The sequence below is a fragment of the Pagrus pagrus genome, assembly GCF_965226575.1.
Source record: "Pagrus pagrus genome assembly, chromosome: 3".
In the NCBI taxonomy this organism is placed as follows: domain Eukaryota; kingdom Metazoa; phylum Chordata; class Actinopteri; order Spariformes; family Sparidae; genus Pagrus; species Pagrus pagrus.
The window spans coordinates 34184064-34209296 of NC_140187.1; the positions used below are offsets into that span (position 1 = coordinate 34184064).

The following is a 25233-nucleotide window of genomic DNA, read 5'->3' on the forward strand; positions in this document are numbered from 1 at the left end:
AGTGGTCTATATGAACATGACAGACATAAATCAGTCAGATGTACCTGATAAATAAAACACGTGTTTATTTACACAAATATTTTCAAATACTAGTCTTCTACATAAGGACATAAAAATATATACAGTGATGTAGGGACTCAAACTGCTCCTCTTTCAGGTCAATGTATACATGTTCTGATTTATTTGCATTTTCAGGTTTTGAAATGAAAAACAAAAAAGGATGCGTATGTACAGCATGGTCTAAAACTTACACTTTCAAACTCTGGCACTAAAACACTGGGGAAAACTCTTCAAGTGCTATTCAACATTTCAACTTCAATACTTCCCTCACAAAGCTCACCCATTTCACTTCACAACAGAAGTGAACTTTCCTCCAACACTAACAGCACTTTAGTCACCTGCAGATGATTATTGTGTCGCATACTGAGTCATCGTATTCACTAGAGCCCACACTGTCAACTTGCATTACAGCGTCTCCATGAGTAACTCCCACAAAACAAAACTAGGTTTGGTCAGTCTCTTCTTCCAACCAACTGAGTAAACTTTGGTTATGTCTTGAAGTAATTCAAGAAAAGCCACTTGAAGTAATTCAAGGAACTGGAAAGCAGCACGTTTGAGAAACCATTTCTTTGAGAACCTGAATGAACCTTACCTGGCTTTTTAAGAGATCATAGTACAACACTAGAGTTGATCGAACCACTTAATGGAGATTAACCTTTTCCAGCAGTCCGGAACATTTCAATACAAAACAAATGAACAACAGATGACATGACGGGGAGTCGCATATCAAAAGAAGACTGGTGATCTGGTTTGGTAAGAAAGGCAAGACAAAACTACTCAGGCAGAGAAAGTATTGAAGTGTCATTGTGTTCACATACACCTGGAGCACAGAACAGCACCAAACACTTCCAAAATGCTGTGATCTGGAGGGTGTTCAGACTCATCTGGGGAGGTAAATCACGTGTTCTCATCAGGTCTTGTTTTAGACGATGCTGCAGTAGTAAACTATACAGGATGTGCTCCTTTTGGTCCTCATGGCCGACATCTTTCTTTTGCCTTCTGCTGATGTACTGATTGACCACTGCCTTCACAATCCAAACTAACACACGGGGGGTGGGGGGCCATGGATGACACTCTCTCTCAGACTCACCACACACAAACACACACAAAATGAAATGAATTCCTGTATATTTCAAATACAGAGAACATTCACTTCAGATGTCAGGCTAACACGTTCATTCAAGGAGGAAAAGGAACGGAAAAAACATCTTTCTTTTCTTAGACAACGGCGTCCTCAAGCCAGGTTGGTGAGGCATGGTCACACTGAGTTAGGTTGAATGTGGTGAGGGCTGGCAGAGTGGCGCCTGTCTAGTCTCTCCCCCCCAGGCTGGGTGGTGGTGGAGGTGGGAGAGATTGGGGTTGAGGGCGGGTGAGTGTGTATTTGTGTGCGGTGTCACTGCGGGGCGCCGGCAGCAGCGGGCACCGGGGTGCTCAGGGCGTTGGTGGCAGCAGACAAGACCGGCGAGCCAGTGAGAGGACCCAGGGCAGTGGAGGCTGGCAAGGCAGAGATACCTGAGGGAGGACAGGTCAGAGAGACGATTAGAAACCTTTTTTTTTATTAGAAAACTAACATCAGACAAACTATGGGTTCAGTCACGAGACGGATATGTGCCAAGAGGCTGTGGGTACTAGGACTGTTAAACATCAATACATCTGATAGATGTAGAATAAAATGTAGAATTTCAGACAGGCTGTCAACTCCCTGAATGCAACTTAAAGTACAACATCAATCACATCTCACTATAAGTAAAAACAAAGCATCACTGTTAGTGCTTTGTGTGGCTTCACTTCACTTTTATTTTTTTTTAACCATGTGATTAAGCACCAGTTCTTTTTCTAGAAAGCTAGAAACCAGAAAGTGGCTTTAACAGAGAAAAACAACTAAAATGTTGGAGAAACTGCGGCTCGGAGTATGGGTACAAATAATACTAATGTCTATCATAGTGTTTGCCAAGACAAATGTCCAACAATATAACTTATTTCATTAGTAAGAGCTCTCTGGTGTATTGACAGTTAACCATGATATGGCTCATCCCTATGGCTGCCATTCAGTTTTTTCCAACAGCCTGCAGTGGAGGTCGGATCACGTGTGTGCTTTCACCATGGACTCCAAGATCTCCATAAGTTTGTGGAATAAATATTAACATATTGTATGTGAACATCATATATCACATTTACACTAAAATGCGCATGTATATGAGTTTTTTTAACCTGGATAAAACCAGCTGAAAATAGGCAATTGTCTCCTTGTTTAGTTTTTCTTGTGTGCTGGAAAAAAACGGGAACAGTAGAAAGCAGCTGATCATAGTCCTCATCAGACTACATCCACAAAAAGTTTAAACTAATTTAAAAAGTCTTGAAGGGGAACTACCGTTTTTTACAACCTGGACCTTATTTCTAGCATAAAACATGATCATTTACTCACCCAGATAACTTTGGTGTCATTTGAAGTCGTTCTGACGTTCTGAATTTAGATCCAGTGTAGCGCCGCTATATCCATATAATGCGAGTGACGGGGCACCGACACACAGCCTCTATATAACACATTATCTGCCACGAAACTAGTTCATTTCACCAGTATTTTGTCATGATACGCTAGTGCTACTCCCCTCTGAGTCTGGGCTTGTCTGTTATCAACATCCAGGGTCAAACTAGCAGTAGCAGCTACAGGTAAAACAAGCCGGCTGTCACGGGTGCGCGCGCAGCTTAGAGACGACATCTTCCAGGTCAGAGGTAGTAGGTCAACCTACAGACCCCGGATGTTGATAACAGACGAGCCCGGACTCAGAGGGGAATAGCACTAGCATATCATAACAAAATATTGGTGAAATGAACTAGTTTCGTGGCAGATAATGCGTTATATAGAGGCTGTGTGTCGATGCCCCGTCACTTGCATTATATGGATATATCGGCGCTACACTGGATCTAATTTCGTCCGAACGACGGCAAATGACACCAAAGTTATCTGGGTGAGTAAATGATCATATATTTTGCTAGAAATAAGGTCCAGGTTGTAAAAAACGGTAGTTATCCTTTAATAACATAATGAATCAGACACGTTTTTTTCTGGAGCTGATAACAGAAGTTGCTGCAGAGTTAGACAGCTCGCTTCTTTCTCATCTGTTGAGAGTTGCACAGTACCAATCAAGCAGCTGACAGGGCTCAGTTATTTGTGACACAGAAGCCACTGACAATGTAATGGTGGTAACTTTTAATACCTTTCAATTCAGTCAGTCTCTGTCAAACTCGGCGCCAAATGACCAGTGTTTCAAGCCCTGCTTGACAGAGACGCATGGAAAAGTACTAACAAGCCTGCATCCTTAACTTCAACACACATCATAACATCGCGCCTGAAGACAGGCAACACGCCAATTAACGCCTGTGACTACTGCAGAGTCATTTGACGCAGGAGTGAATGGTGAGTACACACATTCACTCTGAAGAGAAATGCCTGATGTTAGTGGGTTCCCTGTCCAATGTGTAAGGGGTATTACTGTTGCTAGAAGCAGCACTTCAACACTTCAAGTTGTTGTAATTTCCAAATTTTCAGAGCCTCAAATTTTGTGTGACACCTTGGACAGACATCGCACAAGCAGTAGCCAGGTTGTTCACAACAGAAATTAATTTCTCCAGACAGGTCAACAAGGGATTCTGCTGCACTGTTGTTATCACATGTAGAGCGAATCTTTATAATCTCATGAATTTTTTAACATAATGCGTTTTATGCGTTCCTGGATGGGCGAGGCATTGCTTCTTCTCAAACAATGAAGTTTAATGGCCTGTCATCTGCAGGGGCTTCTCTTCTGCCTGTGTGCTCATGTCTCTCTCTGTTAACACATAACTGACAAATATGTGGAATAATTACAGAATTTAAAAAAGACAATCACAATCAGCAGCAATACTATTTCTATTTTTTTTATTTCAATACTATTTTAGGATATGGATATTGCAACATGTGTGTTTGGCGTGTGTGCATGTGTGAATTTAAACCCCAGAAAACAGTGGAGAGAGGGGAAGGAAAATCAGAAGGGTTGGCAAGCACAGGATGCATATTTAATCTTTAATCAAGATGAGATTATTTACATCAGATATATAGTTCAATAAAGATAATCAGTGTTTTCTTGCTAGATTCAGTGTTAGCACATAGAGGAAATAGAATGGATGACAATTGTCGCTGCAGAGCTGCACACTGTGTCACACTCTACCTGAACATTGGTTAACACAAGTGCTGAAAGAAAGACTTTTTGCAGCACTTTTGCCTCCTGTTTGTCCCCAGCATACATTGATGTTCATTATTGTTTCATGTATATTGCTGGGCAGTAGAATAACTTCATGTCAGGTGCATGTGTTCTCACCAGTGATCATGCTGGCTGTGCTAACAGCTGTGTTCCCACTGGGCAGGTTAGCTGATCCGGCCACACGAGACTGATCTTTCACAATGGGGACTATAGGCACAACAACAGAAATAACTTATTTTGGATTAACTGATCGTGATTCCATTCTCACAAAACAACACTGGCTGTTTCTGAGGGCTTACAGAAGTACGGGTGATCCATGGCCTCGCGGGCTGTCAGCCGGGCCTGGTGGTCGTAGCGCAACAGCTTGTCAAGGAAGTCCAGAGCCTCAGGGCTGACCAGGTGCTGGTTCTCACTGTGGACAAACCGCTCCCACCGCTTACGAGAGTGCCTGAGGGCAAAAAACAAAATAAAACCCAATGAAATCCTGATGTCTTTTTAAACTTAAATAAGAGGACACAGACAGACAGTTGTGATAATGACGATTGACATCGTGCCATAATGTACACATGAAACACAGATGAGCTCCAGCTTTTGAATTTGAACTCATTTGGACCTTTTTGCATCCGCTCAGCAAAGTCTGAGCGAAGTCTCCCCCCCCCCCCCTTTTTCATTCTTACTTCATCGACGGTGATAAGTTGTGGTTTCTTTCTTGTGACAAATGTACTTATTGCAAGTTGCTTTGGACAAGCGTCTGCTAAATGGCCTAAATGTAAATGTAAATGATTTCAGGTTTGATGTTGACAATATGTAGTCCTTCTCCTCCAACCTACGCCTGCACAGCCAAAACGGCATCATCATCATCATTATCATGTGACTCACCTTCCCAGAATGTCGTTGAAGCGAGGTTCCAGCTCAATATTGTACTTGTCTATGTAGTCGTAGAGGTCTTCAGTGCCCAGTACCTTGGCTATTCTCACCAACTAGAGGACAACAAACAAGGAACAGTTTGTCAGTTCTGTACCAGAGCGTTAAACTCCTCCAGACTCAAACCTATAGTAATACTAGACAAGTCAGGAAATGCTGCGTTGTCATCACTCTCACAAGATCTGTGGCTAGAAGTGCCAGTCTATACATTTCACTACTGTTTAAAGACAACAATGATGGAGGAAAAAGCTAGTTATAGCCTGCCATTCATGTAGCTGCTCTACCAATGAAGACAACTGTGTAAAGTTACTACTTTTACAGTAAAGTAGCTACAGTGTGTCCAAAGACATAACAGTGAAGGTTGAAGGGCTGACGGTGGCCAGTGGTAGAATTCTGTCCTATTAACCAACCCTGCTTTGTGTTTACCTGGTCATAGTTGTCATGGCCGTGGAAGAAGGGCTCCTTCCTGAAGATCATACTTGCCAACATACAGCCCAGGCTCCACATATCCAGACTGTAGTCATACATCTGAAACACACACAAAGTTTCAGAAGGAGCACAGACGGGATGAAAGCAGCAAAATCTAAATTCCCTGAGATGCAACTCCATGAAATCCAGCCAGACACCCTTTGAATGAGTACTGATGCATCATGAAGGATAGGAAAAGGATGCAGTTCTCCTTTGGCAATCAGAAACAAGCACGTGACCTTGTTTGAACCTGTCTTGAACTGCACGTGTGGTTCTGATAATACTAATGGATGAGGTAAGAAACATAAGATTGAATAAATCCAATTGAATAATTTCCCCAACATTGAGCTGTCTGTCCACAGTTATTCACAGTATTTCACAAACTACGGAGCGGGCCGAGGGTCATAACGTGCGCGTGTGAGTTGATCGGCGGCAAAAAAATTAGCGGCATTAAGAGGTATTTGCATTAAAGTGTTATTATCGCATTAACTTGGACAGCCCCTAAATATCATATTAAAAAGACCGTACCAATTAATGTATGACATCATCATCGTTACAATGATATTTTTAAGTGATTATCTTATCTATCACTCACATTGACCTGTTGGAATGTGCCAGTGATTGAGGATAGAACCAGAAGATGATTGACTTTCTGGTACCGAAGACATAGCACTGGACTTTCATATTCCTCCATCACATACACACACGTGTACGGGAAAACAACGAGTATGCCAAGAAAGGAGGGTTCCATAATCTTACACAGTAAATAAATGGTTTAGTTCCTACCTTAAAGTCTGTGTTGTTAACATAGCAATGGGTAATCAAGAACAATGCAAAGCAAAGGGCATCCCAGAGAGACCCCCACTTACACCCATCAGATACTTTAAACATGCTAAATCCACCTGAAACATACAAGACCACAGGTGTACCTGATAGTCCACCAGGAGCTCGGGGCCTTTAAAGTAGCGGGAGGCGACTCTGACGTTGTACTCTTGTCCTGGATGATAGAACTCAGCCAGACCCCAGTCAATAAGGCGCAACTACACGATAAGAAATAAAGCAGTCAGCAACTACAAACAGCAAGTGTGTGTATTTGTGTTCATTTACTTGTCACATATTACTGAATTAATTACTTATCCAAGCACACAATGGGGAAACAGAGCAGCAGTACAGATAAAACTAGTGAACAAAAAGCTACACAACATTATGATGATCAAACTTGGTTAATGGTTGTATTTGCCCTGTGAGTGTTGATGAGCCAATCAGTATGAGACCGATTTTGTCAGTCAGAGTACATTACAGACGCAGGATAACACACAGAAGCTTACAAAATGCACAGGAATAACTTAAATAACTAAAATTGAGGAAGGTGCAATTTAGCGGCACCAAATACTAATCTTGCCTCGGTACCAAAATGTGTACCGGCCCTGCTATGACAGCACTATGACAGTAAACGTGATGCTCTGGGATTTTATAACTGAACTATGAGCAGGATGCACACTTTTACTTTCTCTGACTGTTTGGAAATCTGATATTCTTACGCCACAGATGACGAGGGAGGGCGTTAAAACGTGAGTCTGAGGCTGCAGGTAAAACATACTGATGTAGGCTGATAAAGAAATTTAGTGTGGCACTGAACTGAAAAAAAAAACCAAAAAGAATTGTTGAATCTCTTTGTAGAACAGCAAAATCCAATTCGACCAATAAAATCCTGAGTCGACTACAGCCCTATCATATCATCCTGATACACTTGTCTACAAAATTCAAATGAACTAAAAAGTGGTTTATTTCTATGGTTTCAACATGGCGCATCTCCTGATTGGTAAAGCTCAATCCATCATCATTGTCATGAGAGAAGGCAGAATTGATCAGAGCTGATTACTCTTGACAGTGGCACAGTTAGTCTATTCCCCAATACCAAATTTGTAGCTTTGTTTGTTGAAATCTGTGTGTCAAAGATTGGTTTTGTTGCAGCAGAAAGTATCATATCACCATGATTGAGATATGCACAGTGTACAGACGGTCAGAGACAGTGACCAATGGATTTTTATTTTTTGTCTTGATAGCAAATTTCCTTTAATAATTTTTTCAATATTCATTCATTGTTCACAATGTAGCATCATCAGGGATAAAATATGGTGCGTACCCTGGACACATGCATAGTTAGTTCACTGAGTCCTTTTGTATTTTAATATGTCAGAGACGTAGGATGCATATCTAGCAACATCACTGACAACTATGATGAAATGTACGTTTTTGGTTTTGTCGACGAGAAAAGACTAATATGTTAGCCGTGGACTATCAGACATGATAAACAATTAATGATTTTCTTCCCAAAATTGTGTGTCTAGTTTGTCAGAAAATGCAAATCAATGCATCCCAGAGTGCCAGAGATGTTGTCTGAAACCGACGGCAAGTTGGTGACAGCAACATGATGGCTTTGGTCAGCAAAAAGTCAAAGTGTCGTTTCTAAGATGACACAGCATTTGTTGTGTATTAGCTCTAAAGCAGGTAGGAATATTATTCAACTAATTATATTAATCAACTAAGTACAACAGCCTGATAAACCGTCTGGCATGTCTGGAAAACATGAAGCTGCTGATTATGCAGGGGCTTATTAGCCTAACTGAATGAGTTTAAAGAGAGAAAACATTTTTGACTAAATGACTTTTTGTTGACTAAAACTATGAAAGAATAAAATGACTAAAATGTGACTAAAACTAGCATTTTCGTCTACAGATTAAGACTATATCTTTAAAAAATGCCCCGATTAACTCACCTTGCGGTGTTCATGATCAATCATCACGTTATGTGGCTTCACATCTCTATGCATGATTCCCATGCTGTGGCAGTAGTCCAGGGCCTACAGACAAGAGAAAAGGGACTTTATTATCCATTGGTCAAATTGTTTTCTTCCCAGTAATTCCCAAACAGCAACAGATTAAAACATGATGCTGCCTGCTAGACAACACACACAATGTTTGATGACCTAAACAGAGGCTTGGTACTGTACGAGTGCCCAAAAACTTAGAAAAAAAGACAGCTGACGAAAAACAAGGATATCTTTTAAAGACAAAGTCATGTTTGAGGATTTAGTGGTTCACTCTAGAGGTTACAGATAATGAGCAGGGAGGTGGATGAACCAGGCAGGACTCACCTTGAGGATCTCGTACATGTAGAACCGGATGTCATAATCTGTCAGGGTCTGGTACAGTTGCTGTATATGACAACAAAGTCATTAGGCTTCTTATGTTTATGTCGTTCAGTAAACAGACAGCACACATTCATGGAACAGTAACACATCACGCACATTGACCTGTTGGAATGTGCCAGTGATTGAGGATAGAACCAGAAGATGGTTGACTTTCTGGTACCGAAGACATAGCACTGGACTTTCATATTCCTCCATCACATACACACACGTGTACAGGAAAACAACGAGCATGCCAAGAAAGGAGGGTTCCATAAACACAGTGAAGAAATGGTTCAGTTCCTACCTTAAAGTCTGTGTTGTTAACATGTTCAAAGACCAAGGCAGGTGTCCGGGACTGAAAAAAAAAAAGAATACATTAAGGTTGTGTATTTAATATATTGCAGTCTCAAACAACAACATCTACCACATGTCACAGTTGTAATAAGCTATGGTAGTAACGCAACTCTGTGCCAACTAACCAGACAGCCACACCTTGAGCAACACCAGGGTCAAGTCTACAACAGTCCGTTCATTTCCTGAACATGAGAAAGCAAGGAAACTCAGCCAGTCATTCAGATACTTCATATTTTCTAGGGGTGTCACAACCTTGATTGTAAGTTGGATATCGATCGAAATGACGTCACGATCTCAACCTTCGAAATCAAAAGGTGGAATCGAGGATTTTCCACGCACCCAGTATCACATCCGGCAGGCGTGTCAGACTTTTTCCTTCACATTATCATGCATGGAGGGCAACACCTTTGTGGTAAGATGCGACCTGCTTGGCATTTCATAGCGTGGTTCCAGTATGCCCACCCCCCCGTTAAATTATTTAAATTTGACAAGGCCTTAGTGTGGTATACTGCAAACAAATAATGGACCATCTTTTGAAATAAGAATTTAAAAATTAAATGAGTTATCATGGCCTAAAACCAATTATCCTAGACTAAAAATGGCATAGCCATCTGTGCTAAAAGACAAAACCAAAAAAATTAGATCGAGCAATAACCCATGACCCGTAAAATCGAAGATTTGCAGAATCGTGACACCCCTAATATTTTCATATTCTGATTTCGAATTCTAGTTAACAGACATCTCCAAAATAAGGATGGATAAACAGCACTTAGATCTATTGTTGCATTGATGTGAGTGCTTAAGTAAGAGCTTTGTATGTGTGTTTTTTATGTAATGCTATGTAATCATTATTTAATAGCTAGCAAATTGTGTTTCGACACTAAAAGTTTGAACAATACACAAGTAGTCTGATGAAAATTTCAGAGCTGCTGACCATCCATGAGTCTCTGGGCACAACCACAATTGGTGACTTTGCTTACAGTGTGAACTACAGCTGCAACCTACCAACTCTCAATCTATCAAGCTATTGTTTTAAATTCTATCGATCAGCCTTTAAAATCACCTACAGCTTTATTGATGTCTTTAAACTGCTTAGTTTGTCAGAGCAACTATTAAAAGGTATTTTTAAAAAGGGTATTTCATTCACAATGAATTAAACAGAAAAGCAGAAATTGTGTTTTAAATTAAGAATGCCATGTGATTTATCAATTAGACATTAGACATCCATTTATCTTATGTCAACTGGTTAATCTACCATTTTTCTAGTGCTAGTAGAAATGCCTGGCAAAGGGCTCTCACTGAAACAGGGCTCTTCCAAGGATCTTCAATTACAATGGCAGAAGCAGGCAACTGAAGGGCTACAACTAGAGGTGAGGATTGTTGATTGCTGCAAGGGTTGATTGGTATCGACAGCTGAACTGTAATCAAATCGAATCGTGAGGCCAGTGAAGATTCACAACTCTAGCTACAACAGTTCAGGGTCCACGGCAAAAAAATAGTTTTTTGTCTGTTCAATTCCCAAAGATATTGAGATCACACATTTGAGAAGCTACAACAAGAAATGTTTGACAATATTTTGTTTGACATACCTCCAATTAATTATTATTATTATTATTATTATTATTATTATTATTATTATTACTACTACTACTACTACTACTACGTTGTGAATCTTTGGCAATCTCTCAATGCGATATGATTTTCATTCTTGGATGTCTGGTTCGATCCACAATCGACTTCAGATTCAGAATCGATTATCGATTGAATGAATGGAAAAGGGGGCACTGTTTTCAGTCTTTTGCTCCTGTTTTCTGTGTGCTAAACTGTTAATCGTGGTCCTTAATCTGCTGAAATACAATATGAAACAATTGGAAACGAAGATAAACAATCTGCAGGTTAGCAGAGTTACCCTTGCAGTTTTCCTTCCGTCAACATCATGCCATTAATAATCATTTAGAAAATCAATTTTTGACATTTGTGAATAGATTCGGATTCGTGGGGGATAAAAATCGTGATTCTTATGTGAATATTTTTTTACCCACCCCTTAAAATATTTTTTCTCTTTTTCCACTTCTGCGCATTTCATTGTCATTTATTAAACTAATCCAATCAAACATCATTCAACATTAAATACGAAGACAAACAGGATTTCTCTATGAAGTGCAGTGTGAAAAGCACCATTGGCTAGGAACTTTCTTTGGCCCCTTCGTATTCTTTTTGGATAAACTCTTCAAGTCTTATTGTCATAATAAACACTGAAGAAAACCTCCCACAGCGTATAAATGGATTTTGACATGGAAAAAAGGGTTTGGGTTTTTCTTAAGTCAAAGAAGAAACCTCAATTAAAAAAAAAAACATAGATTTTAAATGATTATGATGGCAGTCCTGTATCATTGTAATATAACAGCAGTTGTTCCATTCTTTGGGGAGAGCCCTGACACAACACAGGAATACAAGGCTGTATAACTGCTCAGATACATCTATCCAACTTAAAGCCATAGCTGACCAAGTACTTACAGACACATACTTTCCAAGCCCAAGTGAAATCGTTAAGCTTGCACAGCTGGTGGGCTCACCACGCTATTGGTACAGTAATGTTTGACAACATACAGTTTATGTTTTAAAAAATGTAAATCATGCCATCAACAAATCACAAAGAATCAAGTGTTCTTGCAAGTCAATATACTGTACTTACCACAGGGTCTTTCACAATATCTATGAGGGAGATTATGTTAGGACCTCCACGCAGGTTCTCCAAAATCTTGATCTCACGCTTGATCTTCTTTTTCTTCACAGGCTAAAGGGAAAAGGATGAGGAAGAGTTAGTCGGATAAGATCAAAGCATTATTATAAATGATTCAATCAGAGCCACTGCACCTGATCCAGGCTTCTGTCTCTATATGTTTAGATGTACCTTGAGAATCTTCACCACCACTTTCTCATTATTGGTGATGTTGATTGCCTCAAAGACCTCACTGTACTTGCCACGCCCTAGCTTCCGCACCAACTGAAAGTCATCCTGGTTTCTGTGGAGGAAAAAAATAAATAATAATAATCACATTAAAATATCAGTTGAGTTAAACATAGGTAAAGCATTATGCTGTGAATGTTGTGTGAGGGTCGACATGATATTTACCCCCATTCAACCACGTGAGACTCATAGTCCCAGTACTCCCTGGGCCGATGAGTGTTGACCTCTGTGTACACTCGGGCCCGACTTGGCACGGGTCCTGACATGTCAGACAGCTTGGCAGAGGATGTGGGGAGATCCTACTGCAGCGGAGGATGGTTGGAGTACAGGGAGGATGGATAGGAGGGAGGGAGGAAGAGAAGGGAAGGTAGGGGATGAGGGGGGGCTGATCCCAACAGGACAAGGGGTTTGGGAGGGGGAGGGGGGGTTGGGGGGGGGAGGGGCTTTGCCAGAGGACGGGGGAAGGGGCCACCAGGGGCACGGTGGGATAGCTGATAAAGAAGAATTTAAAGATCAGAGAACCAATCAACAGTCAAAGCGATGTTTCTTTACTTTGTCATCAAAAGTTGTTAGTTATTAGTGGCATAGTTAAGATTAGTGGCATTTAAGTGTACATTTTTAATATATTTATGTTAATAAAAAACAAGCAAGTAGGACACAGAATCCCTCAGTCTCAGTTGTCTCAGTCTTTGCAGTGATGTATTTGTGCCCTGAAGCCAGTATTCCACCACCTGGTCACTATTTGTATCTGGTTACATTCATCTAGAAGATAAAATGTACACTGATGTTAAGTGTCTATAACTCCAAACTCAAAGTCAACTGTTCTCAGCAATGGTTGTCTACTTCATTACATTTATTTTAGTGTAAACTTGTGTTGTCACATTAAACTGCAGTTCACTGTTTAACACTTCATGTTCGTCTGAACAGAAGCTCTCCTGCTGTGTGCCTCCGCTGTAAGGTGTTAGCTCAGTCAGCTGTTAGCTCTCATGCTGTAAGGCTCAAAACAAACAGCGTTGCTTAGTCCTCCCACGTGGGACAACAGAAAATATACTTATCACAAACAGACAATCCCAAATGATAAATTGATAGGGGTGTCACAATTCTCCAAAGCCGCGATTCTCAATCGTTTTTTGTTTTTTTCTTTTAGCACAGATGGCTATGCCATTTTTAGACTAGTCTAGTCTAGGTCATTGGTTTTATGCCATGATAACTCAACTAAATTTTTTCATTCTTATTTCAAAAGATGGTCTACATGGTGTCATAAGTGATATAATCTCCATTAGGGCTGCTCGATTATGGAAAAAAAAAATCATAATCACGATTATTTTGGTCAATATTGAAATCACGATTATTTAAACGATTATTTTTGAGTTTGGAAACATGATGCATTTATTCAGCATTTCTCTCAATAAAATACATGAAATGTTCAAATCGAAAAATGCAAAATGTTCAAATCGAAGATAATGTACAAATATTCTATTGAATTTCTATAAAACATTTAATGAATAAAATAAATATACTTAGAAAATCAAATAAGACAGACGATAGGGTGCATATCTTTAGCTAAAAAGTATCCAATGGCAGCTGTTATTTTCTTGTGCCTGTCCGAATTTGACAGATAAGAGTCGCATTATACAGTGTGCCTGAGATCAATGTCTGAGGCGCAGTATTGGCGAACCGACCCAGTGTGAACGGATAAGCCGGTGGCGCGGAGCAGGTGTGTCGGTCTGATGGTGTTCACTGTGTGATAACTGAACAGGTCCATCACTCAACAAAATAGAGAAATGTCCCACAAAGCAACGTTACAGGACCAAACAACAGTAACTGGTCGTGAATTTGGCAACTTATGAGGAAAAAAATACCGCAGTTATACGTGAAGTGTCTGTCCGACCAACTCTTTGTCACATTTCTGCCCGAAAAACAGCGTCTGTCCCCGGCAAAAAACTTAAACTCACCAAGTGTTTGTCACGGTGATTGAGCCCTACCGTCCGAGACTTAGTGAACTTTCGCTCAGAAAACAGCCTCCTTCCCCGCGAGTGAGAGTCAGACAGCGTCCTGTTGACTGATGGCGATTTTGTAATTATGTAATTTAGAGAAAAACGTAACTTGAGTGAGTGCCAGTCCGCAGGGCCTGGGGGAGAGACTTAATTGCGCATGCGCGTCTCTTTCAGAAAATCTCTCGGCTTACTGTACAACAAAAAATGCCAAATAAATAGTTTCAATTCGATTATATTAGTTTGGAGATCGTTTGACCCAAAAATGTCAAACGATTACACACACATATACATATATATATACACATATATATATATATATATATATATATATATATATATATATGTGTATATATATATATATATATATATATATATACACACATACACACACACATACACACACATATATATATATATATACACACATATATAGTGTCGTTTTCTCAGTAAAGTCTACTTCTTTATGATGCCTGCCATATTTGACTCACAATTGAGATCGTGACACCCCTATCCAACGGAGGGCATTCTCCCCTGCTGTTACCGTAGTTATCTGGCTGGCCACTCAATGTGAGACCTAACGTTACAAGAATTGTTCCACGGTACCGCCCCATCTTTCCCCCTCAGTCACAAACGGCTGGCTAGCAGGATCTTGCTAATATGTTGCACAGTATGTTGGGCACTGAAAATCCATATTGATATTGGAAGGAGGAAAATTAGTTAGCAGTTAGCAGCCAGTGATCAGCAGAGTCCTGTGGTGTGTGTGGCTGTGTCATTTTAGCTCTTCTGATCGAGTTCTATAAAGATCACCGATCAACCTTTTTACAATGTTTATCGGCCGATAACGATGGTGCCCGATCAATTGGGAGCACCTTTACAATTCATTAATGTCAGATTTACTCAACCCTCTACTGCTAAAACCACCTGTTGACAATGAAGACAGCACTGATTCAGCAGATGAAAGACTAGGTAAAGTTAACAAACCCTGTAATTGCCACTATTGTTTAACTTCATCTCACAAAGTAAATGGGAGACCATGTAGGAATGATTCGCCTGACTCGTTATTCATGAGTGAAAGTAAGAGGGAGTATCAGATCAGCAGTAGGGTTGCACAATTAATTGAAATAGTATCAAAATTGCAATATTCAAATCACAGGATATGCAACCTTTAGATAAAGGTAAAATGTGTGACAACCGCACTGTAATGCAGTACTGTAGTGCTGCAGAGATGTCACGTCCTAAAAATTCTGTTCTCCAGATTTAAGAAAACATGTATGTTTGGTACAGACCCTGACAAATATCACATTATCATGATTTTAGCTCGGTTTTTTCAGTGAAAATAAAAACTGTGAGGCAAAAAATTATCATTGGCAATCATAACATTTGTCAAAATTATCCAAATATGATTTTTTTTTTTTTACATGTGGTCCGCACAGGCACTGTAGAGAAGGTGCTGAGCCCGAAGGTCAAATTGTGCTCTAACTTTTACCGGTGTCCCTTGCCAATTATGTTTAATAGCGATTAATATGCTGATTATTTTCAAAAGTTGTCATTTAGTCTATAAAATGTCAAAAGATTGTGAGAATGCTCATCACAATTTCCCTGAGACAGAAGTGACATCTTCAAATTGCTTCATTTGTCAAACCAACAGTTCAAAACCCAAAGTCTCATCAATTGTATTGTTAACAACAATGAAAAGCAGCAAATCCTTTCGTTTAAAAGCCTGGAACTGGAGAATGTTTGAAATTTTAACTTGAAAAATGAAACAATCGATTGCCAAAATAGATGCCCATACATTTTCTTTCAATTGACTAATTCATTTATAGACTAGTTGTTATAGCTCCAGTAGTACTGGATAGCTGATACAGTACTGAATATCTGGTAGAGATAGCTGTCTCAAATGAGCTCTAGTTCCATGTGAGCATTCCTTTTACACACGGTTTTAAACATCACCACTGACTCCTGAAAAATATTGACTGTCTGTTGGATTACTAGGGCAGGAAGGGAGAGGACATATTGTGCAACTATTGATCTCATTCAAACATCAAATCCATTCACTGACTCACCACTGACAGAACCATCAGAACAACTTCACTCCATCTCTTACAAACCCAGGGCAAGTAAGTAACGATGGGGAAATGTTTCCATACATATGTGGAATAATAAGGAAAACAAGTACACCGTCTGCTTTCACATGCTTTCGAATGACGTACACAAACTATACTATATCTTCATTGTCCTGTCTGGTATATGAAGCACATTTCCAAAAAATGTAGTGCTACTGCTGCAACAATTTAGAAGTAGACAAAGTACATTCAGGTGCAGGTTTATTAGTTATCGGTTACACCAAGCTGAACCTAATGTAGTCTAATGCAACAGTCCTGTAACAACCCTAACCTACATTGAAGGTTAAAACTTTCCGTTTTATTGTTCAAACTAACGATTTATTCCATCATCATTTCCAATAACTCAAATTGTGACAAACTAGTCAAGTCAAAGTCATTCGTGAACTAACGTTAGCGTTCGTAGCTTTAACTTTAGCTAAACATTATATATAACGCTGCGTGCGCATTATTGTCGATCTGTCGGTCGATTGTTTAACGATAGCATTTACCGTTAACGGCCGACTCACATTGTAGCTAACGTCCCTTTATCTGATTATTTCCATCTACTTATTTAAATTGCTCAAGTGGGGGTTATTAACAGAGCTAACAACCCACCATCCTGACCAACCTTTTTTCTGACGGGTGATGTTAGTTCAGGTCTTCGACTAGCCAACGTTAACACAGCTAACATCTTGATCCCGACATCATTTAACGCTCGCTAACGTTGGACATAACATTAGCTAGTTTTCTGTCCTAACATTAATACCCTGATAATATCGATTACTTTGACCATAGCCCCGATGTCTCTAACTTCCGGTGAGAAACGCAAGGGCGAATTTTATTCATCAGTATGCTTTAACGAACTGATATCTAATTTCTTATAATCCACTAAGACATCATCATGCAAGATGATGAAAGGCCACCTCCGGATTGATGGAATCAATACCTCCATTCGGTTTTATAGCTCAATCAGCACTAAATTCAATTTGTTCAAACTTGCACAATAGCTCCGCATCTTGTATCAAACGGCACAATAGTGGGTGCAAGAGAGTGTTTAAGTTTACATTGTTGCTTACGTTACTGTAATTCACTCAAAATTATGCGACATCCGTAATCTTAACGTTATACCTACATTAGCATTAAAACTGAAGACGGATAGGGTGCCAAACAAACTTGTTTCAGGCATTGGTTAAACAAACGCTATCGCTATATTTTCCGATGAATTAAGTAATTGCTTACTAGTTACCTAGCGAACTAGATCATCCGGATGGAATGGTTTCGGTGTGAGCAGAAGGTGTTGGTAACTTATCGGCTCTAGGCGGGCCCAAGTTGCTAGCTTGCTAACCTTAGCACGGCTATCGTTAGCACTCGCTACTGTCCACAGAGAATGTAAGTCTGCGTTATCAACCGCAGCGAAGCAGAGTGGATATTTACCCCCTTGATCAATTCGACGACCGAAATGCTTCCCAATAAGCTGAGTTTCGTCAAGCGAACGGTCCTCGCCTCCCTCCGTCGCCGGTGTGTCTGCGCCAGTGAGTGATTTCTGCTGTATCAGAGACAATATGGCTGACCACCGCCACCTACGTCCCCGAGTACTGCAACGGAGGCCGTGGAGGGACAACAGTAAAGCCTGTAAAGTCACTGGTTTCAAATTCAATGTCCTGGAATACAGAGCCAGCACAACAGAAATATGTGACAGTCGTAATTTTTGGACTGCTCTTTATATCACAAGACAATCAGCAAGCTGTGCTACTGAATGCTGGTAAGTGACGGGAATTGAAGTGAACAGGAAAACCTACAACTTCTCCCTGGATGATCAGGTCAGTAGGTCTATTTATTATAGAATATTCAGCTCTCAGCTCTATTCCACATATAAATGCGAGCCTTCTAAGTAAGCATTACATTAAACACACATTAAACGTCACAACTGAATTGATAGACGTTTCTTTGGAGTGTGTTTCCCTTACTGACAGGTGTGCAGTGTTTGCTTGTCCAACCTCAACTCTAACCAAATCTCTTCACATTTGGCCTGCTAGATTTTCCGGCAGCAGCAACTGACAAAGATGGCGTAATTGGATTTGCTTGTTGTTCTGTGGGAGGATGACATCACATCACTCGGTTAGAGGGCCAGGGCCCAGTTAGGGAGACTTGTAGTTCAATGGCTCCCAAATGCTGTGCTGCAGCTCACTACTGTGCCGTGAGACAAGTCCAGGCATGCTCTAGGATTTTGTTACAGCTGTAGATTATTATTGCAGTATACAACTATACAACAAGTAATTCATGGTTTTTTACTTTACAATCGCAAAGTCCACCTTTAAAAATCTTCCATGGAATATAAAAGAAAGAGCACAGATTATCCATCTGTCTTTCATTAAAGTTTAATTAAATGTATGTTTTAACATATTTAATGTATCAAAATCAGGAAAAAAGTCCTTACTATGTCCAAAAGGAGGCGCCCAACATTTAAAAACCATACACACTGTACTGCTCTTCTGTCAGCAACTGCACCAGTGGGAAATGTAGTCATTCACAACACTGTACTATTAATACATAGTAAATATTAAAACAGGTAATATACTCAGAATATTGTAACATACAGGGATAATGTTGGTAAGAAGCGATCAGGCTTTGCCAGTCAGGGGTTCATATGACATATGTTAATAGTATTACTTTAACATAATGATATTTTATTTTACTTCCCTTGCACAGTTCCACTCAGCTTCTTCCCTAATCTTACTTCACCATATTTGTGTTCTGGTTTTTACAGACATTTATTTTAAAATTCAATTGAGGAAGAATTTCTTCTTTCAGTATAAAACTGTATGGTCAAGGCTGGATTACCAACTGGGCAATGAGGACAACTGCCTTGGGGCCTCAGGGATAATAATGTTGGAGCGTAATATTGATGCCCCCTCTTGGGCCCTGTGTCATGAAATCTAGCTAGAAGATCAGAATTTTTTCACCTTATTATGCTCACATGGTGTATAATCCTAAATCATTTTAATTAAAAGTGGCCTCCATTAATTTACACATAGGAAATCTAGGTGCATGTAGTGATAGATGTGCTAGTAGGTTTCAGAAAGGGACAAGGAACACACAAAAAACACAGTGGAAAGGTGATGGCACTGGCATTGTAAATAAGGGCCTACAGAGCCACCTATAGGTTAGCAGGCTAATCTGGCCAAATAACAGGTTAACCTGACAATGTGTAGGAATACAGTAACACGGCAAGTTGTATATACTTGTATGGCAGCAACCATTGAGCCATTAACAGAGTAACATGTTTAAAATTGCATGAGTCTCCTTTCGGCATTGTCCAATGAGAAACAAACATGGTGTTGTGCTTGGAGCAGGAGCCGGCGCAGTCATTCTTCTCCACCACACAGCAGGCGGGTCGAGGAGGTTGTTGGGGGCAGCAGGTTTCTGTCAGCGAGACTATTCATTGTGCTCTTTGGGGCCTTGATTGAGGATATCCTCTAAACAATAGCTCTGGGTGTTGAAACTGGTTCAAAGTTTTCAGACATATATCAGACGATGCCTCCCATCCATCACCCAGTTACAGGAGCCTTTAAGCAGTGAACAATTGCATTTATTAGCTGCAAGATCATTTTTCATGTCTTGTTAAAATGCAGATCCACAGGCTTCCTTATACCTGGGAGAGTTTTTTCCATGCAATGTCACAATTTGACATATGTGGCTTTGTTTGTGTGTTTTTCTGGCTTGAGTGGACAGTTATCTCCTAAACATCTCTGCCAAAAACAGACGACCTGTGATTGCTCTGTAGAAAACTCTGGGGTTGAAGGGAAGTTCACAGAGCAGTTTAATTATTTGTTGGAAAAAATGAAATGGGAATGTGTTTGCCCTTCTGAAGAATCAGCTTCATTGTTTAAAAAAGGGGTTCATGTTCATACATTTCCTAGCAGCACATGCTGAATGAAATTAGTAAGTAAAAAAAAAAAGTTAACAGGTCTCTTTTATAAGTAAAGTATTTTACTGGGCAAAGATAAAATGAAGAAAACACAAAGTCTCATGGGGTCATGATCGATGTCAGGCTGCTGCGGAAGTCTGCCTCTTTCCTCCTTCAGAGGAGTCACTGCAGACATATTGTAGTATTATTTTGACAGGGAGAGAAATCATGCCTCAGATTAGTCACCTTTAACCTCTGCATTAAGGACCGCCGCCCTAAAACCGAGGCAGAGCACAGGAGCAGGAGCCAAGCATAGAGCAGTCAGAGCCCAGCCCTGATGGACTGATATTGTCTGTACTAATGTCTCGGGTCATTCCACCACTTCCTCCCACTGCATGTTGGGAGGGAAACAATAGTCCCGAGAGTGTCCGTCAACACCATCGCCCATATGGAACACACACACACACACACACATCTGCTCTGTTAGACCGATATGTCAGTGTGATATTGGCCTTGTGGACATCAGCAGACGGGGTCGTCCACCTCTGGTACATATTCACTGACTTCCCTTTCTTACCACAACTTATACTTGAGTTGACTCTCTGTGGCAAGGACTTGTTATTCCACCACAACTGAGCTATCTGGTTGAAAGTGTGTCTTCAACTAATGACGTCTCGATCCCTGCAGTACTATCAAAGAATCACTGCTAACAAAGTGGCTCCGCTAATTCAGTTACAAACACGTTTAATTTCCTTTTCCTAAACTTCTTCACAATAAAAGCTCCCCTTTATTTAGTCATTTTAAAGCTTTTATTATGAAGCAGCATCACAGGAAACGTGTTTTCACCAGCAGTAACTAAACATGGCTCCTGAAACAGCTGAAAGTGAACACGATGAAACAGTAAAACACAGCAGAAGCTTAGAAGCAGAGGCTCAGTTAGAAGCTACAAAAGTACTGAGAGCTGAACACACTGACTTTTAAAAAACGTCCTTCTCTAAGGGTTCCTGCACAGACATAAGTTCAGTACGGATTTTGCAACACACACTTGTTTGAGGTGGAGACGGGTGCTTGTTACGGGTTGGCTGCAGTCGCAAGAGGTCACCGCAGCCTGCTTGGAGTTGGGCTTGCCCCAGATTTATCTTGTGAACCTTTGTAGGGGCCTGACCCCTAGGTTGGGAACCACTGGATGAAAGTACCTAATAGTATATGAAGTAATTACAGCTACAACAGAATTGATGCAATATTAATAATCTAATGATAAATTATCAAATAATATATCAGGCACAGGGCCAATTTTCTACAGAACAAGTTTTAGTTTTGATACTTTCAGCTAATTATTCTGTACTTTTACTTAAGTAGGATTTTGAATGCAGGACTTTTGCTTGTTGTGGAGTATTTTTACATTGTTGTATTGATACTTTGAATTGAGTAAAAGATTTTAATACTTCTTCCACCACTTGGTAATTGTGAGGGAGTTCCTACATGGCATGACCCTCCTGAAGCTCACCAAAGTTTGATATATTTATTTGTCAATGTTTTCTTTATTGGTCAAATACTGGTTTCGAATGTTTTTTTTCTAATAAACCTTGCATTGGGTTAGTCACTCAGTTCATTCTCCTGCACTTTGCTCCCTAACCCTCCTATTTGAATTATGTTGTATTGTTAAGGAGGGTTCTTGTTGTGTCCCATGACTAGTCATTACTGATTACTACATTATTACACGAGACCACACCCATCTACGAACTTGGCCTTAATTGGCCTTAACCATCTTGCATGGTTGTGATGCTGTCATGTTGCCAAGATCGTTCTCAAAGAGGTGTCTCCAAGACCACATTTTGCCATAATGACATACACATACAGACTCAAGATGAAAACACTACCAGCCGACGCTGTTGCAGCTGGTAAAAAAAATATTCACCCTTGGTCACCACTGATATCCAGCAGCAAGGGACAGAGCAGCAAGTGGTGTATTCGTTCAATCACATGTAAGAAAGGTTCATGTTGATATTATCCATAAAGCAACTTCTGTCATGAGAGACACAGACATTATGGGATAGATCAGCCCAACAAGCTGATGGTCTTCATCAAACAAATGTATTTTTTGCATGTCTGCACAGGCTAAACAGGCTTACAATTTGAAAGAAGTAATGTCTTGCACCTCAGTCACTGCAGTGTTGGACTAAATGCAACATTATGTCACTATTTTACCTTAAAATAACGTGTTCAAAATCACTTGATTGTACACTAAGTTGTACTAAGGAGACTGGTTTTCTAGGTTTCCCTCTGATGTCTCTAGGCTGCAGACCAGCACATCAGGAGCAGTTTGGGGTTCAGTATCTTGTCCAAGGACACTTAGACATGCAGACCAGGGGTACGAACCAGCAACCTTCCGATAACAAGAAGCTGGCTCTACCCCTGAGCCACAACCGCCCCAATAGCACTTGAAAATGACTTTGTGTCGCTCACATTGCACGATCTCTTGGGCTAAAGTTTTCAGATATCCGACGCAGGGTGTTGTTTTGTAACAGACAAACCTGCTGAAATTAATTTCCTTAGCAGGTACACCACAACCAGTGTTTGGCAAGTTACTTTCAAAATGTAATGTATTTCCTATAATTAGTAACCTTCATTAAGTGATGAAATAATATATTACTTATTACACTACTTTTAAACATAATAAGTGTGGTATATTTGGTTACATTATTTCACTCTTACATTTGTTACATTTCATTCCAAGTTAACACAATACAGTAGTTTAATCATCAGTTCGATCAATAGGTGCATGTTTAATCAACTAGTGCAGAGTAGTATATGTTTTAACCATTCATTTATGATATCTTCACATTTTGATTATATTCTTTGACATCTCAGTACGTATTACCAGTCATTAACCACTAACTACTTACTTATGTTTATATGGTTACATTACACTACAGAATGTATGGGCATACAGTATGTGGTTCAAGAATGTAAATTAAAGTACGCTCGGAGGATCAGGCTTCATCATTAGGATATGAAATATGGCTCATTTCAGTCACACAGACTGAACACAGAACTTACAGGCTCGGCTGTATTAAACACATGCATAGCCTTTATTAGTATGGTCATGTTGGTGTGGATGGATGCTGACAAAAACAACAATAAACTCTTCACTTCGGTCGCTAACGCAGATTGTAACGTGTTACATGACATAACTGTAGTAATATATTACTGAAATATTATTAGTAACGCGTTAAATTACTCTGTTATCACAAAAAGAAAAATATTACTGTAACCCAGTCCTTTTGTAATGTGTTACCCCCAACACTGACCACAACTAAAAAAGATATGTATTATTGTCGGCCTTCAAATAGACTTATCAGTCGAAGTCTTTGTACAAGTGCACACAAACACTGATACAAACACATACACACACACACTACTGTGTCTGGCCTACTTTGTGCCTGGTTGGCCGCTGCAGAGGATTGGGTTGCTCCCTGCACTCCCACTCCACCCATCAATGGAAAACAATCATAAAAATCGGAAGGGGTCTATCCAAGGCCGCTGTCCCATGAAAGGGCTCTCAGTGCATGTCCGATGGCGATTACCTCCTCTGTCAGGGTTGAACAAGAGGCAGTTGGGGAGGGTGGAAGGTGTCTGCCCTGTCACACAGTTGAGCTACAGCACCATAAGGGTCTGTTTAGGGCTAAAGTGTGGTGGAGGGGAACTGTATCGCAATCTTAGCCCTTCCTATTTGCCCCATGGTATCCTCCACTAATGCTTACCAGATGGGGTTGAAGATTGGGAAAGCGCTGCTGAGGACTTTGACAGATTAATTTATGTTCAGATGGAACTTTATACTGTCGTGTACAGGGATATCACTCACTTTTACAAGAAACCACACCAGTAAGAGGTGGTTGCATACCTTCATAGTTTCCTTTATACCTCTCGTGTATAAAAAGGATTCCAATAATATACAAAGAAATTAAATCTTCCTCTTTTCTCGCTCAGTTAGCTTTCTTTTGACAACAACACTACTTTCTTTCATATTTTTGGTTATAGAGACTTTGCACCTCTTACTCTATAGTTATTTGTGTAGGTACTTGAGTTTATGCAAACATGTTTCTTCCTTCTCTATGTTTTTCCTTACATTACAAGCCAGTGCAATACAATCTGCATGTATGTTTGTCAGATGTTTTAAACTACAAATTATCAACATATTTAGATGTAATATTTCATAATTTCTTACTATACTACGTGCATTTACTTGAACTTTACCTACATGTTATATAAAACTGTTTTTAATTGTTTTATCTTGTGTTTAATTTGACATACTGTACATGACCTGCCCATCCAGCGAATTTACTGTAAAATCTTAGTCACAATAACTCAAACTGACTCTAACTCAGAGTTTTATTCAGCCATGTTTTCCCACCCAGGAAATAAAATAAGCATCAGCTGAGTGCAGTGGGCCATCTGGGCCCCAATTGATGTCAAAGCTGGCACTGACCCAGGGCCCCGGGCCCCACAGGGAGGGCCTCGGCAGGGTCGAGCACTCAGGCCTTTTCCTTCCTGTTCCTCTATGACATCTTCCTGCCTGAGGGGAGGCCTCTGGGAGCCATTGAGCAGGGTTCCGCCAGGCCCTTGGAGCTGCAGGATAAGCTCACACAGCAGCTTCTAATTAGGCTTTAGTACTGACAGGTGGAGAAACTGGAGGATTGGGATGCTTTATGCAAGTGTGTAGTTATTTGTGCCACCCCAGAGGAATGCGAGTTCAATAACTTTCTTCCAGAGGGTTGTACCTCCAGATATCACTTCAACTGGGATTTAAAGGATTCAGTTGAGTCATAACTGTGTTTTCAAATGTTTAAAATCTGCAATAAATCTCATGGTTGGCTGTGACTGCCCCTCACAATGTGATTATAAGTAACTTTTAAATGCTTTAATGATGAGGGAATATGTGTGACAGAAATACAGAGGTCCTAGATAAAGTTTTGTTGTGTACACAGACTGTATTCTTAAGATAAACACAAACTGGGA

The 25233-nt window shown here is 40.2% G+C and overlaps 1 protein-coding gene across 1 annotated transcript; it reads right to left on the reverse strand.

The window, feature by feature from the left end:
• Positions 1 to 41: 41 nt before the first annotated feature.
• csnk2a4 (casein kinase 2, alpha 4 polypeptide) lies at positions 42 to 17893 on the reverse strand. Its single transcript, XM_084347762.1, has 13 exons — positions 17742 to 17893; positions 12374 to 12699; positions 12152 to 12263; positions 11933 to 12034; positions 9188 to 9238; positions 8848 to 8907; positions 8470 to 8553; positions 6620 to 6730; positions 5649 to 5750; positions 5178 to 5278; positions 4598 to 4746; positions 4416 to 4505; positions 42 to 1572 (listed from the first exon to the last, which is right to left on the reverse strand). The coding sequence occupies exons 2-13, from the start codon at positions 12472 to 12474 to the stop codon at positions 1454 to 1456; spliced, it is 1182 nt and encodes a 393-aa protein (XP_084203888.1). The 5' UTR covers positions 12475 to 12699; positions 17742 to 17893; the 3' UTR covers positions 42 to 1453.
• Positions 17894 to 25233: the final 7340 nt, after the last annotated feature.

Bases quoted from the DNA above. Each gene is read 5' to 3' on its own strand.
- csnk2a4 (XM_084347762.1), bottom strand. From the start codon at position 12,474: ATGTCAGGACCCGTGCCAAGTCGGGCCCGAGTGTACACAGAGGTCAAC. The intron at 9,239-11,932 runs GTAAGTACAGTA...TTTTTTTTTCAG, and splicing joins ATATTGTGAAAGACCCTGTG to TCCCGGACACCTGCCTTGGT. The intron at 4,506-4,597 runs GTAAGCCCTCAG...TTGTGCCTATAG, and splicing joins CATGGATCACCCGTACTTCT to TCCCCATTGTGAAAGATCAG.